We start from the raw sequence: 20,343 nt of genomic DNA, 5'->3' as shown, positions 1-20,343 counted from the left end.
CATTAGAGAATAGGATCGCAATCATACCAGAGCGTGAAAGTGATAATAGTGTACTGGAAAGTACAAAATTATAAGTTTCCGGTTTTAGTTCACTTCCGTAAATTTCGTCTGCAAGACAGTCGTCGTTACTCCGCTTTCGACAGTCGTTTGCATCAATACCTTGAATGGGAACATCGTCATGTCTTTATGTAAAGCTTGTCAGAAATTTTTGGGTACAATAAAATACTCACGTAAGCTTTACCTAAAGAACATGCCCTTATTTTTTGGACAAGCACATGCACACGGCCAATCGCCTGTATCGGTGTCAGTAAGATTTACTTCAACGTCCAAGGCCAGGTAAACACTCCTCCATGGTTTCGTTTCAATTAGTTCCGAAAAATGCTTTCTGTGATGTCAATGTGTTTCGAGAATCAACCTATTTCGTATATCCCCTATTATGAAGTTGGATGATGATGATGATGATAATGATGATGATGCTTGTCGTAAGAGGTGACTAGCAGTATTGGGTGGTTAGGCTCACTGACTTGATTGACACATGTCATCGGTTCCCATTTGTGCAGATCGATGCTCACGCTGTTCTTTACAAGATTGTCTGGTGCAGACTCTATTATCTACAAACCGCTGCCATATAGCTGGAATATTGTTGAGTGCGGTGTAAAACTAAACTCACTCATTCATGAGGTCCAGCCTCTTTAGGCCTATGAGATACAGTAAAATAAAGATAAGAAACATGATAATATTCAGTGTGGTAATCATACATACTGTAACAACCATTATACAGTGGCACAAACAACCCCCAAGTACACACAGTCACTGATGTGGACATACTACCTAACTGCATAATACCCCTACATTCCTCCAATGTTGAGACTGCCTAAACAAATACATTACAAGTTATGGTATAACACATGCACGCCCACCCACCTACCCACGTCTCTCTCTCTTTCTCTCACTCTTTCTCTTTCTTTCTTTCTCTCACAAACACACACACACATGCAAACACACACTGCCCCTCGTAAGGCAGTCTTATCCTTCATACCCACTCATGTAAGAATGTAAGACAGGAATGCAGAAGTGACGTATAAAGTAGACTGGGGGTATGTATGGAACTATTTCCAGGAAGTGCATGTGAATTAAAACCTACTCAAAAACTCTTGCATTTGACTTTGCTTACTGATATTACCACTGAAACGGTTGAATATCATTTCCCAAAGTTAAGACAAGGAGATGTTTTAGATCATGAATCAGATACCAGACTTCACAGACATTCATATAGTTTTTTTTATTAAGGGGGAAATAAAGCAGATTTTTGCTTTTTCAGATTCAGTGAATGTCTGTATATTTGTTAGTGTATCACATCAATATGTGTCCTTGGTTTAAGATGGGAGGTCTAATAAAACAGGAACAGAAATTCTGTGCTTGAATTTTATGCAAAACATTATGGTATGTGTTTTTCAGACTGAATCAACACCAAACAGAGAAACCTCGCAGAGTAAAGGCTCAAACAACCATTGATGAAGAGGAAGTGGAGAAATTTTCTGCACTTTCACAGCTGTGGTGGGATGAAAGTGGCGAGTTTGAGGCCTTGCACACCATGAATGAACTGAGAGTGCCCCTCATACGAGATGCTTTAATGAAGAGAAATGGTGATCCCACTGCAAAACCTCTGGCTGGCTGCACGATTGTTGATGTTGGCAGTGGAGGGGGAATTCTTGCTGAGGTTTGTTCACCCATCACCAAAATACTTTTTAGGAAAATATTGAGGTTATTTTTCGGTAGTGTAGGATCAGTTATGTTGTCAAAGTTCCTGTTATATTTATAAAGTTGGTTTCAACCCAAGCATAATTAGCATACTCAGAACTTGTATTGGTGTTGATCTCCTGTTATAGGTTGTATAAAGATACAAACCAATAATGGCAACATTGAGAACACAACTGGAATATTTCATGAAACTACTGTTTCATATTCTTAATGGTAGTGGCATCTCTATTCAGAAGTGTAAGAAAACTGAAATATATGGATAACAGCATCTTCGTTTATTATGATGCAATGTTTTAGTATGGCTTCTTATAGCCTCTCTTCCTTCACAACAGTGCAAGAAGACATACCGAAACACAGTCTAAGTAAACTTATCCTCAGTGCTTTTCGTTACACTCCACCACCGAGTCTAACGAAACCTTATGAGAGGTCACGTCAGGTAACCTTTGAGATTAACCAATCAGAACACAGTTTACCAAATCGCGAAAGTGGACATTCACACATACCTTGTGAACTTTTTATCTTGAAAAGGTTCGTACCCGAACGATTCCGAATGCTGTTTAGCGTACGATCACTTCCAGGTGATGCACATGGCACACATTACAACCATGACAACGGTGAGTAAACAGTCCCTGAAAATAGTGTTTTTGGCAATAGTCAAGGATGCCATCTTGCAGAAATATTAGCAAATGGTATCCATGTCAATACAACTCCCAAAGCGTATATACAGCTGGTCAAATAACTCTGTTATATACAGATTTTTGTTAGTGGAGAGATCTGTGTCGGTAGCCTGAATATTTTAAAAGTCCCTCCAATCCCTAAATAGTAGCCGTTGTTTGATTAGTTAAATCTATTTAACCGTCTTGAGTTTGATTGGACGGTTATAAGTCACTCAAAGGTTACCTGATGCGGCCTTCTAATAGGTTTTGTTAGACACAGTGGTGGAGTGAGACTAAGTTTGCTTAGACTGTACCGAAACATTGCCTCATGATAAATAAAGAGTTGTTATCCATAAATTGTAACAGTTTTCGTATTATTCATCCATTTCTAAAATGCCAATCAAACAGACTATTCAGAAGTAGTTACAGATACATCTTTTGACACCCTCAGTCAAAGACACTTCCATCTAATTCAGCCTCTGGCAAGACTTGGAGCTTTTGTCATAGGTGTGGAAGCATCTGAGGACAATATCAAAATAGCCCAGGCACATATCATGCACGACCCGTCCATAGCCCCTAACGTGAAGTATATACATGCAACCGTGGAAGACCTAGTTGATACAGAGGAAGGCAAGATGGATGCTGTTGTAGCTTCTGAGGTAGTGGAGCATGTTGCAGATGCCCCTGCTTTTCTCTCCTCCTGCTGCAAACTTGTCAAGGTAGGCTGTGTTGTGGGTAACAATACCATGTTCAGAGATTTACCTGGGATTCTCAAGTGAGTCCCTTTGGTTGGCAAATTAGGAAACATCTGTGATGTAATATTGTTCAAACACTTTGTTTTATGCACATTTTTTAAATTATGAGAAAAGGGAATGTTTGTAATTCAAATTGGGAAATTTTCCTGTCATTTCCTGCCAAATTAAGGGCTTTAATATTGGCTCTTAACAGATCAAGGCAATGTCCTGCATGTGGTACCTGGATAGGTTGTTGACCATTTTACACACTCATCAAAAAGAAATTGACAAAGCTAGTGAATTGTGTGGACAGTTTTGTGAATTAGGAGATTTTTGTGAATCACTCAAACTGACGAGGCACCAGTGCATATTTATTGTTAACAAATTCATCATGTTTCAGCCGGGAGGTTCGCTTTTCATAACAACCCTGAATAAAACTTACATCTCCTACATTGTTGGCGTGATGGCCGCCGAAAGGCTATTTAGGTTGGTGTCTCCAGGAACACATGACTGGAACAAGTTCATCGATCCCCAGGACCTGCAGTTTATGCTAACCCAGAGTGAGTTTCACATTGGACACATTTACTCATACGTGAATTTATACTTACAAATTACAAGTTACATAGGTAAATTTACTTATGGTGGCAAGTGCATCTAGTATTACGTAAGTAGCACCAAATAATTCCACAAAATTATCCAGATAACATATATGAGCACTGATGAAATAACTTATCATAAGAATAGAGATACTTTAAATGTTTCCTTATCCTGGACCCGTGAAGGTCCCGGGGTAGAATAGGCCTTCAGCAACCCATGCTTGCCATAAAAGGCGACTATGCTTGTCGTAAGAGGCGACTAACGGGATCGGGTGGTCGGGCTCGCTGACTTGGTTGACACATGTCATGGGTTCCCAATTGCGCAGATTGATCCTCATGTTGTTGGTCACTTGATTGTCTGGTCCAGACTCGATTATTCACAGACCGCCGCCATATAGCTGGAATATTGCTGAGTGCGGCGTAAAACTAAACTCACTGACTCACTCCTTATCCTGACTCATGCTTATTGCTTATCTCCTCTGCCCTGGCGAACACCTGAAATCACCTGAAGTTCCCTTCTAAAAGAAGCGGACATAAAATACACTCACCCACGTATAGCCTCCCCTTTTCCACGCAACCGGTCATGTGACCTGCCATGCTCTTCACTCTTCCTGTCGTCCAATGAGGGTGGCTGGAGGCACCTGGGGTCCCGTATACAATGATAAGGTTTTCATTCTTTTGGTTTTTTCTAACTAAATTTGTGTTGTATGCAGTTTTTGATTTGTATATGTTTATTATTATTATATAAATTTGTGATTTTTGTGCCTTTTTCTAACACATATTTCATCAACTGAGACTTAGTCTCAGAATGACACATCTTCACGGCATACAAGCTCATCATGGGAGAAGTTAACTCAGTCTACAGTTGGACTTCACTATCAGGCTACTAACTCAGCTCAGATGACTTGAGAATCTAACTCCTCGGGATTTGATTCATCGGTACGTTGAGATACATCGCTGTCCCAAGATCGGTGGGTCAAAGTTCAAGCCGATGATTAGAACAAGTTCTACTCTCTCCATTATAACTATGTCAATGATAATGTATACTCGATCTGCTCACGTCACCTCAGGATATGATCAGATGAAGATGCATACTACTACGTTTATGACAGCGGCTCCTTGAAGGCGCTGGGTTCACTCACCAATTTATCAAGTAACTTGTGGAAGCCAGACACTCTGCAGGGTATAATGGTGGAAAGTCCATGCGCACGTCTTAAACAGACTAGCATGAGTGATTAGGACCCTGTACTCGTAATGAAGATACTTGTACATGAAGAGGGGTCACAACTAGTCTTGATTGCTAGATCTTGACATTGAAGTGCATAAGAAACTAGCAGGATGCTAGTTACTTTCGATGTCACCAGAATTATCCCCGTTACAAGTTCCCAATGGGGGGAAATTATTGGACGTAATTTTGACAGCCAGCAGAATCCAGCGTGGCCTGACCCACTGCCGTTTCTGTCAGATTCTGTAAGCAATAAGCATGAGTCAGGCTATGGAAAAATATGTAATTTTCTGAATAAAATTGATATTTTATACTTATCCTGACTCATGACAAATGCCCTCCCAGCTGCCCCGCACAGACACGCTGAATTACTTAATTCTCATGTCGGGCGATGTACAAGGAGAGAGTGAAGAGCATGGCAGGTCACATGACCGGTTGCGCGGGAAAGGGGTAGCTATACGTGGGTGAGTGTATTTTACATCCGCTTCTTTTAGAAGGGAACTTCAAGGGATTGCAGGTGTTCCACTACCTTTGCCAGGGAAGAGGAGACAAGCAATAAGCATGAGTCAGAATAAGTATAAAATATCAATTTTATTCAGAAAATTACTTAATTATTTTCCCATGATTATGATCTACTTTAAAAAAATCAAACGTTTTTTCAAAGGTCTTTCACATTCCACTAAATCTGTAGTTGGAAGTGTTAAAGGTTGGCTGTGTGTGTATATACTTTTAGAGTCAATAAGTGTGTATGAGTTTAGCAATATTCCAGAAATATAATGTCAGGGACACCAGAAATTGACCTTACCAGTGTGTTGAGCAAACACTTAAACAGGGAGGTCATCCCACCGCCCCAATATACCGTTATAAGCAGTGTATAAAATAGTGTCTACCTGGCAGCCCGCTGCCTGCTACATAGACGGTGGACTTACAACTTTATTTTATGGCCAGCCCTGTGGGCCAATACATTTTCAGAGAGCATATATTAGACTATGCCTTTGACAATGTGAAATATTTAAAAAATAATTTACAATTGTGGTAGCTTGAGGACGTCTGTATAGTTCATGATCAGTCAAACCAAAACTTCCACAGATCAATCTATGCATTTATCTAACACAAAATGTGACTGGTCTAGATAATCCTGGCTTTTTCAGGAGTTTCATACACTGTTATAAGCCATGGTTTCAGAGGATATGCTACATCAGCCAAGACTAGCAGTGATACTTGCTTGTCTGTGAACATTTGTTTTGTCTCCCCGTTATGGTGCAGTTCCTCCAGCTCAAGATCATTCTCTTCTCCACATGTCCTTTCCTGACATAATCCAGTCCAGTGACCAATCTCATGCTGGCAAAGTACGGAAAGTCTCAGCCTATTCATCAACATTCTTAAAAGTTTCTCTGGCATGTTGTGAAGGGTTATGTCCCCTAGTTGTCAGTATCAACTAGATACGTTTTGAATCCACACTTTCCCCATAATGTCGCGTTTTAATAGAACTATGTCACCCATTTTGTTAATCACTAACCTCTAAATGCCAATCAAACAAATCATTGCTGTCACATTGCTATGTGTATCTGTCACAGATGGTTATTACATTTTGAGAGCGGTACATGAAATGCCATTTCAAAAAAATTTAAATGGGCATGTAGGTAAAGGGAAGCGATGCTACCTGGTGTACTGACCACATAAATGTAACAAATTATCCTTATGTGATATGAATTGATTTCATCTACAGATGACATGACTACACGACTCCTTCATGGAATGATGTACAATCCACTGACTAAGAGATGGTCTTGGATGAAGGACACCAGCATCAACTATGCCATACATGCAGTGAGAGCAGACATTCACACGGACAAGAATAACCCTCAGGACACGATATAGCCTCCAAAATATGTGTGTCTAGTTACCTGGTCACCTTGTTGCCTGGAGTACGAGGTGTCAGCCATGTGTGCATTTCCATTTTGTTATATAATGTTACCTGGGATAGGATATGCGCCAAAGATAGTGTGTTATGCAGAGATTATTAAAGATGTGTGATCTGAAGACATGGTCTTGATGAAGATGTTGAAAGTTGATTATATATTGTGTACAACCACAATGTGTAGAAGCAGGAATGCCAAATATGTTACATAAAGATTGTGTTCATATTTTGTTTTGGAAGTTTGTCTTGTATTTGTTTATTTTTATACTATTCTTTGCACACTGAAGTGTTTCTAAATGTCAAGTCCTGGGTTCATGATAATGTAATCAGTTGCACAGCACATATTCCTATTTGCTACCCATTCACTGGTGGCATAATGTTGACATATTTCCAACCAAGTCACTTGCCGAATGATTCACCACATGTGCTGCATTACATCCAGAACTAGAGCCCTAGAAACTCTGCTTAAATAAGCTGCCTAAGTACTTTCCACATTTAAACATTGCTTAACCTCACCATATTTGTCAACTGGTAGCTGTACACAAAACCACATGCCAACACATGTTATAAACATGGAAGAAAGTTATATAGTCTTGAGTGACCACTGCTAATAATTTGTTTTGATTCATTTATCACAAGACAAGCGAAGTGTTGATAACTGACCATATATTTTCCTGTTTAGTCATAAAGGTTAATAAATCTGCAGTTTTATGCATCGACCAGTAGGAGTTGGGAGTAAATAAGGTTGTTCAGATCATCTCTTCTGTGTTAGGTACAATACATAATTTTGTTTTAACATGGCGGGACTAAAATGTTATGCCAGTTTTGACTGTGTAGCAGTGTTGGCAGGTTTAACTGTACATATTTCTCTGTATGATGGACAACTCGTTAACCAGCAGACATTACACCTGGGAGTGCTGTGAACCCAGATATATCCACAAATACTACTGACACTGACACCAACACCAACACCCCCTTTCTAATGCTGAGAAAGGAATAAGAAGCCATAACAACACCAGTTCATTACAAAAGTTTATTCTTATAAAAATGGGTAAATTCCAAGTTTGGCACAGGTTGTTCCAAGTCAGTGAAATTACACTGTTTATCACAAAATGACATAATAAATATTCACTAATATGTAATTACTCATGCATCACAAGCAATCTGTAACTCTGAAAAGCAAAAGAATGTTTTATTTTGAGATATGACATAAATAACATCTAATTTAAAAACCTATGAAAAAAGATAAAGAATTGGAGCATGACCATAAACACAAACAGTTAGGTATGGCACATACCTCATCAGATGTTATTTTCCAAAATTAAGATATGTATCTTTGCAAGAGGTAGTTAATTTAGTCAGTTGGTGAATACATTTAGTAATGTGTACTTGCAATGTACATCAAGGCAATACATGGCAGTATTGTTAGGGGTAGAAAATTTGGATCACTTGAAGAGGAAAGTCATTTCACAATCATGGGGCATTGGAGTTAAAAGTTCTCTGACCTTACTGCCTGAAGCTGAAGATTTTCTGATGAAAGGGATCTATGCAGGATCTGATTCCAGAGTCTCACAGTGATGGATCACTGATAGATATGACAGATGTAGCAATGATTGTGTGGAAGTAAGATGAGCACCTCGACCTTCGAATTTGTCATGCTGATTTCTTTGTCTTAACAGTTATCATAATTATTACAGTTATACTGTCATATCTGTCAATGTTTCATAAAGTTTTGTCATGAGTCTTTAGTTTACATAATCTCACATTTACCAGTGGAAATTATTCAGCAATAAAATAGCTTTGAATGGAATAAAATGTGAATCAGTTAGTTGAAAGAAACACTTGATTACATGACCTAAACCAACAAAAAAAATATGAAAAGATATTATGAAAAATACCACTGTAATTAATACATGTAAGAAACAATCCAAGCAAATTGAAACTTCTTGTTATTAAGAGATCCCAGGTGACCAGCAATACTTTAATTAGAAAAAACTGGGGGAACCCCTTAAATTGGTGATTACATTAAAAATGTATATATTTCAATTATAATCAATAATCGTTCCCCACAAGTCCTCCAGTAATCAATAATGGAGTTGGCTTTCGATTCACAACACTTCTTGTTCATAAGAGATCATAGGTGACCAGCGTTACATCGCACTCACTACCAGGGTTCATGAGTACCTAGTCCATACTTGGCCGCAAAACCTTCAACTTTCACAACCATCAAACATAACACTCAAAGAAGTTCACAAGAGATTTTTCACATGACTAGTTTTTCTATATGCCAGGACATTAACTATAGTGATATGAATGAATCTGTTGTCCTTTAACTTCATTTGCGTAGTATATATGCCTAGAAAAGGACTAAGGACTACTCTTCTGTTTTATTATACAGTGGAAGCCCTCTAACCATCATTTGTTGGGACCAGCAATAATCCCTGCATTGAGGGTATACTGGTTTAGAGAACTTTTCCCTTTTCAACCTTATCAGCTGTATTTTCTGTTCAACACTTAATTCTAGTCTAGCTTGCTTGACAAAGTGAGCTACTGACAAATTGTGACACGACAATTAATAAAACAAGTAATACATCAATTTGCCTAATCCTTATCCATACCCCTTTAAATCAGGAAACATCAATGAGCTTCACCAGTGCAGGAAAGATGTATATAAATCTTCCCTGTCCACAGGACTGACTGGTCGAATTGTTTTGCTGGTCCTACCAAAATCTAGTCCGTCCTCCACTTCCTTACTAAGTTTATTTTCAAGAAGCTAAGAGCTTTTTTTAACCCATCCCGGACACTGTGATTGGCTATCTTTCCTGCACTGGCTTAATGCACATGGTAATCCACAGTGTTCTTAATACTCTTCAGCCAATCAACATGAGTGCCAAGATACCACATGCCGATTTTGAGAGCATTAATTACATACAGTCAATTGAGCAGTCTGTGGCGAATTACGGAATATACTGACATTGGTTTAGAGTGCATGTAAATGATCATCAGTTAACTAGCTCCCGCTGGCACCAAATTCTAGTGCCGATATTGCATGCATGCCAGATTGGAGGGGTATCAGTTAAGAGAGCTTCCACTGTAATATTACATTAAAATCAACTTTTGGAAATGGCATTGATCTCCTTCACCAAATGTCTAAGATATTCCCAATACATAACAAGTAATTGGTAAAGAAGCACTGCATGCCCCTCTACATAAGCACAGTAATCTGATGTGAAAAAGTATTAGAAATGGTACTAAACCTGTGCCACAGAACAGCTACAAAATTTGTATATACCTAGTCAATGTGATCAATGATAATCACATTATCAACCAAATATACTGTACACTTTCATATTCTTAGAAGGAAATGGAAAATAATGGGAGAGACGTTGATTTCTAAATGGCATCGTGTAATCATAATGAGAGAGACTGTGCATCGTCTTTCTGTCTCTACCAGTTTGCCAGTTGAAAAAGAGTGTGAATTGTATGACCATATCACATGTAACTTTGCAGCTTGTGAAAGTGTGACTTAATATTATTTAGACATGGTGAAATATACTTCACTGGCAGAACTGGAGGAAAACGATATAAAGAAATAAATAACTTAACAAATATACATATATTTCATTAGGTAAACATTATGCATATACAATTAACCAATGAAAAATGACTATTGGCTAAAGTTTTGGCTTTCAAATGCAGACACAGTTCATTGTGATGGTATGAACCAATAAAATTCATTAAGTCAATCACGCCAAACACATTCATCAGTTTTTGTCACACCAGATGCATTCACTCCAATGAATATGTCCACATCAAATCAGAACCAACTCCTAGCCCCTGTAAAACTGAGGTGAGAGTAAGGAATCCAGTAGCTGTCGTCCTAACAACTGATTACCCAGTACACCGATTTCACATGTTATGTGATCAGTGATATGAAATGCTCAGAACCAATTGCTTATGAAGCATCTTTGGCATATCTATAACAAAAAGTAGTCAAAAACAAACATCACACGGAAATGTATAAAAAGAGAAAAATTACCCTATGAGCTTTCCAAAAAAATCATATATAAACATAGATATAATTGATAGCAAAATATTCTTCCAGATTTTGAGCTTAATTCATGTTGAAATGCAAACATGAACAAACTCCAGTAGTAAAACATTTTCCTTGTACGTCATGCAGTGCATGACCTTTCAGAGTACTGGTTGTACTTTTCACTGAGACCATACTCTGACAAGTATCCTTGATAAAATATTTCTTAAATTCTCACACCTGTCCCTAGTTGCTCAGAAACTTGAATGGCCAGCATAGACACACCTGCAACAAGAGAAAATACAATGAGATGTTGCTCCCAAGCAGGTGGGGGCATGTTTCAAGTTTCAAGTAGGAACAAGTTATTTATTACAGCTGTAGATAGGTGGGAAGTTTTTGAAGCACTAAAATAATTACTCCTCACTCCCCCCCTCCTAGTGCTTGTGTACTTGGATGACTTTCCCCTTTCTCACTTGATTTCTCCTCTAGATATAAGTATTAATCTTTTGGCAGCTGCCATACAGCCCGAATATTGCTGAGTGTGGCATTTAAAACAGCAAACCAACTAATCTTCCATGTCACAATTGTTGGTGACCCTCCCTTGATACCCACAGATATATCCCACCCTGAAACATATGACTCGTTCCGCGCAATAGGACCTGACTGCAGTTGATTGGTTAGCTGAACTATGATGAGTTGAATAAATGACACTTTAACATTATTTGAGTTTTCAGTCAGGTCTGCTGAACACAGAAAGTCTGTGATAGTGTATATTTACATGGTTGAAGACATGTTAATTGAATTTCACTATATATATTAGCAGGAGTTTAGTCAACCACTTAATAAAATACCCTGCACCCTCATGCACAAAAATCACATTCTGTGTGATCTTACACATTGTTAGTGATGGCTTTAGGCACAGTTTGAAGTTGTTCGATTTGTGCATTTCCATGTTTCATTAGAGCTAACTAAGTGATTAGTATTAATCAGTCAACAGTGCAGTCTTCTCTGAAATGTCCTGAGCAGGGAGGGTAGCTCAGGCTGTCAGGCAGGTTGGACCTGAGTACCCTTAAGACCAACCAGGACACATCGATTGTCACATGACAAAATTGTTTAATGACAATAGCAATAAAACTCTATGGCTACATTACTAGTTTCTAATGTTTCATTTCTTTCAGGCTGTGCATGTACCCTTTCATCCTCGATGTCTTCAGGGTATACTTTCCAATAAGTCTCCACTATACCCTGGATACATCTACGGCTCAGCCCAATAATTTCATTACCTCCCTTTGTTTGCTCCTCTTTTTCACTGTAGCCAGTCAGATAAGCCACCATTACAACTGAGGTTGACAGTGTTAAGAAAGATAGCAGTCGCAGTTGCGATTTGTTTGCAGTACGACTCACATTTGAAGGAAATCATACAGACAAATTGACAAATCCAAAACTTTAAAACAATACATGCAAAAACTTATTCTATGCTTTTCAGAGAACCTTTGCATGGTTTGTGTTGCCAAGTTTAAGTGGTTAGATAATTTAAGAATTGAAAATGAGTTGTAATTGTTACGCTCAACATCCCACCGTAGACATCTGATCAGATAAAAAGCCAGCAAAGGGAGGTAATAAATTCATGGGGCTGACCCATAGATGCATCCAGGGTGTAGCGGAGACTGAGTGGAACGTATACCCTGGAGATATCAAAGATGGAACCTTTTTAACTTTCACAATGGTTTAGGAAAGATAAAACTTCATCTTTCATGTGAAGAGATTGTTACACATGCACTGAAAAAGTATTTTTAGGAGTCCTTTTAAACGATTGCCAACTCTGAAGACCAACAATAGGCATCAAGATATAGCAGAGTAAATGAAGACTTTGTATTTGGTTATAAAAAAAAATGGACAAGGGTGTGTTTTTACAATAGTTTTGTGTGGATACCAGAACAGTGCTCCTAAAGCCTGAAGCCAGACTTTAAAGCAATAATTGATCAAATTTTGAAAAGCAAGATTATCATGACTGTAGATATGAATTACCTCTGTCCATATGAAAATGTCATTTTGATAAGTATGTCACCAAAAAAGAAATTTACATGGTATTAGTATATTTGATAAATTTATTAATACTGAACATGTATTATAGAATTCCTAGAATCAACAGTGTCTTATCCACTTTAAACTACTCAGGAATGAGTTGAGTAGGATTAGTGAGTAAATACTGATTATTTAAAGCCTATCTATGTAAGTCGTGCATATGGAACAGTGGGCAGTGAATTAAGTAGTGCAGTGGAATCTTACACATGCAACCTCTTACATGATGCTAATGTTGTTAGTATATCTCATCATCGTCAGATCCATCATCATCGTTGGATGTCACTCCATCAGAAGAGCTGGCAAAGTGATCCTCAATGTGAAGACCTTGGATGTTGATTTTGGTGGCGGAATTGGTGAAGGACACATCTGGGAACACGGAGCTGTTGAGCTGAAGATCTTCTGATGTCTGAGATGTTGAGGAACTGGGCTCTGTCTTCTGCTGGATTGTCACACTTGCTTCATCAACATCTCCCTGGTGCTTCCTGGTGCCATCTTGACTTTGTACATCTGTATCACTTATGTGGTTTATAGCCCTGTCATTTTGAATCTGTATGTCTGCCTCATCTTGTCTTGGTGAGTTGATAGGCGGTAGGGGTACTCGATAAGGAAAGGGAGGTAACCCTCTCAACAGCTGTGTATCAGACAGGCTAGACGAAACTCTACTATCACATGATGATCCGGCTGGACTGGATGGAGACATCTCCAACTGCCGATCAGTTCCCAACAGTTTTGTTGTTTGTGGACCACATCTATCTAACATATTAGTTCTATTGCACTCCATGTTGTTGCCACTTATGTGGTTTTTGCTTTCTTCCTTTCCAGTCTGACTGCCTACAGGGGGTAAAAATATTTTAACCTCATACCTTTTAGTGTTAGTCAATCTACCAGAGGACTTTTTCTTCTTAAACCGTTTCCTCACCTTGCGCCTGGTCCCACTGGAGGATCCAGCAACACCAACCCGACTTTGTCTCTGTTTGAGACGCTTGATGTAGGCAAGTGGAGGAGTCACTTTTGGATGTTCGATGTGAAGGCCATTCACTTCAGCCATGTGATGCAGCTTGCGTTTGTACAAGTCTACATTTTTCATGAAACAAGGAATTCTTACACAATCCATTCTTGCAATTCTTTTAATGCGAGGAATTTCATCTATACAGATTTTACCGCTCATCAGCAAGTGGAAGTCAATAGCATCAACACTCCGCAGAATCCGCACAGCACCTGGGAAAAAGCAGGGACAACATATTTTTGGGTCTGGGACACATTAGTTCAAGCATCATCTGCTGCCCTGAAGCAGTGAACAAATTGATGCACAAACACATCACGTGGGACCTTCACACAAAATTAAAATTACACATAATTTTTCTTTTAAAATATTCATTAAACCATTTTTATGACATTGACTTTACTTCACTATGAAATTCTCAACAACCTTGTCTTATGGAAAGATTCATAGCTCATGATCTTAATTTTCTGCGCGGCACCCCTCCAATTCATGACCTTGAACCTATGTAGTGTGGAACTAGGTTCAGTTTCCTACCTTCAAAGTAACACTGATCCTTGCCATATCCTCCCAGGTCATTTGGGTCTAACAGGCCACGCTTTACACGCATCACATGTTTCCAACGCTGTTCACGGTTAGAGATGTAGCGACCAAGATGATCAAATAATTGTTTGAAGGTCATCTCTGCTGACTTGCATGCTGTATCTGTAACCAAACAGAAGTATGATTAATCCTTAATGGGTTCCAGGGAAAGAACAAAAATATAGTCAAATGAATGGACAGGTAAGACCAAACAAAGAACAAACAATTTGTTGGGGTTTTTTTCTAATGTGGGGAGGGGATGCATTTCAACAAAAATAAAATGGTCCATTTGGCACTCACAGTACACAAGAGCAGGCAGAAACAGGAAGTTGCTGTTGGCTCGAAGTGCTGTATGAATGGCAGCCAGACCTTCTTCAGTGCACATGCCCTCAAATGAGCTCATCCCACGCAGACCAAACCTCTTCCTGTCTGAGAACCATGGCTGAAGGCCATCATTGTACATTCGGAACTTAGCCAGTTAAGCAAATGTTCACAGAACTGGTTTAGCATACATCTGCAGGATATGTTTTTATAAAAACAATCTAAATAGCCTTCAGTGATGCAATGTATGATCAAATCATTCAAGAAAGGATTCAATTTACTCCAAGAAGGCAAACTTGGAATGGTGAGTCTTTAAAATGTTGGACAAACACTAAATCAAAAAGTATTATTTCAGTTTCTGTTAACTGTGATGTTCTATGTATTTTCCCAAAGTAGTTGAGATATGGATGGATGCACCAAACAAACAACATTTCTCTTCCTCTGGTATTAATTGAGACCACCATTATAACTGCAAAACTGACACACTTGATAATCCTAAAAATATTTGTTCTTCACAATGATAAAATATTTAAATTATTCCATATTCCTGATTTCACTTATGATATTATCTGTCAGCAATTTACAGTGTGGGAACACAAACATATTTGAAACAAATAGAAATAAATAGTACCTGACAACTCATACACTTCAGCAGTTACCGCATGGTCAAAACAGGTGAAATCATCAGGTTTATAAAAATATGAAGGATACAAAATGTGTGCCGACTTCATGGTCCATGAGACAACCAATTCCTTGTTCTCGAACATAGGGGTTCTCCAACGAGCCATTGAGCCACAGTGAGTACTTCCTTGCCTCTGGGCGATTACACTTGAGCAGGGGACCTTGCCACACCATTCGGGCACTGAAACAGACACATCAACATCATGGGATCACAAGTGTCTATAATAGCAGGAAAGGAAAGGGCTGTGGGAACAGCTTTATTGAAAAGGAGAGATGAGTTGCAATTAAGACTGAGGTGAATAAATCAAAATAATTAAAAAAAATTGTATTTGATTCCCCTAAAATTGTCAGTTAATGTTTAGGCGTGTAATGTTCTTTTGTGTGTGTGTGTGTGTGTGTGTGTGTGTGTGTGTGTGTGTGTGTGTGTGTGTGTGTGTGTGTGTGTGTGTGTGTGTGTGTGTGTGTGTGTGTGTGTGTGTGTGTGTGTGTGTGTGTGTGTGTGTGTGTGTGTGTGTGTGTGTGTGAGAGAGAGAGAGAGAGACAGACAGCGACAGAGAGAGAGAGTGAGGTGGGGTGGGGTGGGTGGGGCATTAGAAAGTTCTGATAAGGAGTGGTTGATGGTTATCAACAGCATTTCAGATACATCATGGCTACTGGACATGGATGGAAAGTTTGAACATTGCTGCTACACAGTACAGAACAAACAAGGAGTATTCGGTAAAATCTTTGATTCAGTGTCACATCCAGGAGATGCGTAAAACTAAACTCACTCACTCAGTCACTACCAGCATGATAGGGCAGTACACCAAACGTCACTTAACATATGTTATATATCTAAGGATTGCAGAAGTATTGCCTCAGAAGTACAGATTCTGGTGTTCAAGCCCCACACCACCCAAAACAGTAGTAGAATCTGTACTTTACTGAGGAAGTTACATTAATTCTATATATAACATACATGACTTGACTACATTATAAAAGCCGCATTGCACTAATACTACTCTTGTCAGAGGGATACACAAAGGATGTGATATTGACAGCCATTATGAGGCTACCATTTTATGAGACATGCAGTGACTGAGTGCTTTAGATACTGACCTTGTATGATGGTTATTAGGCGTCCTCAATTCCAAGACAGGACTCATCTCCCCGCAAAATATACTATAATGTACTTTACTGAGGAAGTATTAACTAAATGTAATATACCAATTGTCTGACAATTTTTAAAAGGCATGGTGTATTTAAACATCAAATACCTGCATGGAAGGTCGTTGCACCAGATCAGGGTGAGGGCATCATTCAGAAGATTTTCCTCCAGGTAAGATGTCACAATTTCAGATGCTTCAATTCGAGTTAACCTTTTGCCATAAGCCTGAGCCAGAAAATTCTCTCCCCCTCCAAATTTCTTCCTCACAGTTTCCAGGACATATTCTGCTTCTGACAAAAGATCAAACCGAATCTGGCCTTTTGACTTGGTGGTCAGTTCCTGAACAGCCTCAGAGCTGTCCGTGTGATGGAAGTCCGGGGTCTTACCATGTCTGAGAAAGCGTTCTTTCTGTTCCTTAAGATTGGTAGGACAGATTCCCCCTCCATGTTTCAGTGGATGATCCTCAAGCACTCGCACTTTGCTAGCGCCCGAGGTCTGGTACTTATTCTGTTTGTTCTTCTTCGTCATGACAACCAGGTTAATTGATTCCACAACCAACTGGAACCACTTTTATCTACACACAAAAGAAACAAAAAAGGGAAAATATAAGTTTTAGGTTAAACTATAAACAGTATAATTCCATCTCAGATCATAAACCACCGAGCCATCAGTGACTAAGAAAAAGTCTTTGATAAGCAATATTATCAAACATGGGTGAACAATGGAGACTAATGACACACTTTATCGGTGTCTTAAGGATTAAGAGGTCATAACTCTGTTCATGATGTCACATCACATTGGCAAAGTGATATTTTGCCCTTGGGCATTGTATGAAAAATATGAACCCTGATATGTTTGCCTTTGTAGGGAATGATTACAGGCTGGATGCTACTGTGAACAGGGGCTGTGGTCAGTGGCACTCATAAATATAATATATATTCAGCACAACTAGTCAGAGAACATTATGAGGAGGAAACAGGAACTGATCCAGGGTTTGGAGTCTCAAAGCAATTGGTTTTCAGTAGGGGGTAAAAACTGCAATTTATCCAAACATAGGATATTCTAAAGCACTTTTATGATCTTAACTTTAGAGGTAAAATTTTACATTGCTTTCAGCACAGTAGCTCATACTGTAACATTTAGAGAAAAGCCTCATTCCATTTAATGTTCCTGATATCAGTGAATCACACAAGATGTGATGTGATGTGATGTGATGTGATGTGATGTGAGAGCTATGATGTGTGAGGATATGATATGTCAACTAATGGATAGATATTAGTCTTCAAGATAATAAGAGAACACTCTGGCAACCACTGTAGCCATTATTATGTTCTACAGCATCTGTAGCCAAATGAAATTCAAAGACAAACTGCTTTACTCATGAAGGAACAATGTCAGTATCAGCTAACAAGAACCTACCTGAATGTGTTATCCCTCAACATCTCAGTCTACCTGGCCTTTATAAACATCTCAACCTACCTGGCTTTTATAACAGTGTATCAGTGTATGGAAGTGTGTGTGTCTTCTCCATGGAGAGTCACACTTGAGCTTCCATCAATAATTCAACCAATCTATACAGCAGACCTGAGCCTGCATGTTTCTACCAACAGATCAGATGTCGAGTCTGTTCATCCTGTATACATCATTAATGATGTACTGATACAACAGCATGCACACCTGCATAATCACTCCATCATCTGGAGACTGCACACAAACAGCTTGTGATAGAAGAAGCAAGTGCCTGATGAGACTAATCCACAAATGTTCTAAATGGCATTGTGCAGTCATGTGATATTTCAGATAGAAAACCCTAATGATCTTAAAGCTCAGATATAGATTTCCATTCTAATCTCATGAAGATATTGTAATGGTCCTGTTTCTTCCGCTTACAATTACAAGTAAACAATCTGACCTACGTATTAACGATGGTATCACTCCAATTCAGTGATTGACTGATACCAATGCTGCATTGTGCAGTGTTTCAGTTACATAACAGCATATCACCTGAGTGTGTGTGGAACATGTCAAATGCAGTATGAAATGGCTTTTACCACTTTTGCCAACCTAAGTGATGCTGCACATCTTAACAGAATCATGGAATCTGTTAGCACAAAGGTCCTTTTAAGTAACATACTTAAACATAGGACCATCATAGCACTGAGAACAGTGGCAGGGACTACCAGTACCCCTGATCATTATGAACACTTTGTGTTCTGTGTTGCTTGCACAGTTTGTTTAGTTTGCATCATTAAGATAGTGTTTCTACCATAATGTATGCACTCATAACTAATGAATGCACACTTTCTGTTAATACCAGATAATGAAGGGAAAGATGAGGAAGGTGAAGCTTGTGTAAGTGTTGTTTAACACCATGATCTGATCCCAGCTTCATGTATCTCATCTGTGAAAAAAATCAGTCTAAACAAGCCAGTGACTGATTACAAGCAATATGCCATTGCAGTTAACAACCAATAAAAGTAACTAGAAACTGCCCCTTACAATCAGTATAGGTTTTTTGGAGACCTCTTATATCTGTACAGAGTCCCTCAGATATATATAATGACCAGATGACCAGGCTTGGTGTATGTGGTGTTCTGTGTGTCAAGGATACACTGTGGCCATTGATTTCGTTTGCACTCAGCAGTATTTCAGCTATTTCAGGAAAAGCTGTCATGTGTGTGTGTGTGTGTGTGTGTCTGTCTGTCTGTGTATGTCTCTCTCTCTCTCTCTCTCTCTCGCTGTGTGTGTTTGTGTGTGTGTGGTCTGAGTGTCTGTGTGTGTATCACTGAATCGCATGTGAATGGAATATCACTGGCCAGTCGCTTATGTAAAACAGAGGAACAATTCAGAAAGTAGATTCAGCTTCTTCCTTCCTTCCTTCTAAGGTTTAATTGTGCTTGTTTATTATCAACAACACAAAGATATTTATACATGTAAACTGGTCTCTAGGTTTTAAAAATACATCTTGCTTCTTATGATCGGATCCAAGCGTTCATATTCTTGCCTCAAGCAATAAATTACCTGGACTGACCAGACACGGACGCACAATCATTTCTTTTCCTGTCAAACGACACCCACTGTCGGGGGCGTGTCACCCGCTGCTGTGTAACCAGGGACGCCATTTCTGTTGGCAAGCGGGGGTTCCCGGAAAACGTCACAGGTCACGTGAGGCGTGCACCCCGGAAGAGCCCTGTTGTAGCCACAGGATGGAGGTATTCCGTTTGTGATACTATGAAACCATTACTTGCGGGATTGGCATAGTTGACATAACACGATCATGGATGTAAATTGTGTTTAGAGGAAATACATTCGCTTATCGGCATCACACAGGTTGTGATGCCCGTACAGTCGAAAGTGTTGATAACGACACGTGTATTGCATCAGGATTTCAATATTTTGATTTATGTATTTTCACACAAGGATTTTGTTCATTTGGCGCAACCAAGAGTACGTTTTAAGGAAACGTTGTTTTGCTGTGTCAGAAGTTATACGTTTATATGTGTCCATACCTAATTTTTGTAAAAATTAATCACAAAAGCACAGTCTTTTCATAGTCTTTGCTAGAACCGCTATCTCAACAATCTAGTTACTGGTATCATAA

The 20,343-nt window shown here is 39.0% G+C and overlaps 2 protein-coding genes across 2 annotated transcripts; one reads left to right on the top strand and one right to left on the bottom strand.

Moving 5' to 3' along the window:
* The first annotated feature begins 75 nt into the window (after positions 1 to 75).
* Positions 76 to 7,950, top strand: LOC137288098 (ubiquinone biosynthesis O-methyltransferase, mitochondrial-like). Its single transcript, XM_067820476.1, has 5 exons — positions 76 to 336; positions 1,459 to 1,720; positions 2,894 to 3,136; positions 3,552 to 3,711; positions 6,702 to 7,950. The coding sequence occupies exons 1-5, from the start codon at positions 179 to 181 to the stop codon at positions 6,851 to 6,853; spliced, it is 975 nt and encodes a 324-aa protein (XP_067676577.1). The 5' UTR covers positions 76 to 178; the 3' UTR covers positions 6,854 to 7,950.
* Positions 7,913 to 19,871, bottom strand: LOC137288097 (uncharacterized). Its single transcript, XM_067820475.1, has 7 exons — positions 19,764 to 19,871; positions 16,852 to 17,316; positions 15,626 to 15,776; positions 14,894 to 15,062; positions 14,549 to 14,716; positions 13,232 to 14,229; positions 7,913 to 11,211 (listed from the first exon to the last, which is right to left on the bottom strand). The coding sequence occupies exons 2-6, from the start codon at positions 17,268 to 17,270 to the stop codon at positions 13,247 to 13,249; spliced, it is 1,890 nt and encodes a 629-aa protein (XP_067676576.1). The 5' UTR covers positions 17,271 to 17,316; positions 19,764 to 19,871; the 3' UTR covers positions 7,913 to 11,211; positions 13,232 to 13,246.
* Positions 19,872 to 20,343: the final 472 nt, after the last annotated feature.

Source organism: Haliotis asinina, chromosome 6 (assembly GCF_037392515.1).
Source record: "Haliotis asinina isolate JCU_RB_2024 chromosome 6, JCU_Hal_asi_v2, whole genome shotgun sequence".
NCBI classification, from domain to species: domain Eukaryota; kingdom Metazoa; phylum Mollusca; class Gastropoda; order Lepetellida; family Haliotidae; genus Haliotis; species Haliotis asinina.
This window is presented reverse-complemented; position numbering and strand designations above follow the sequence as displayed.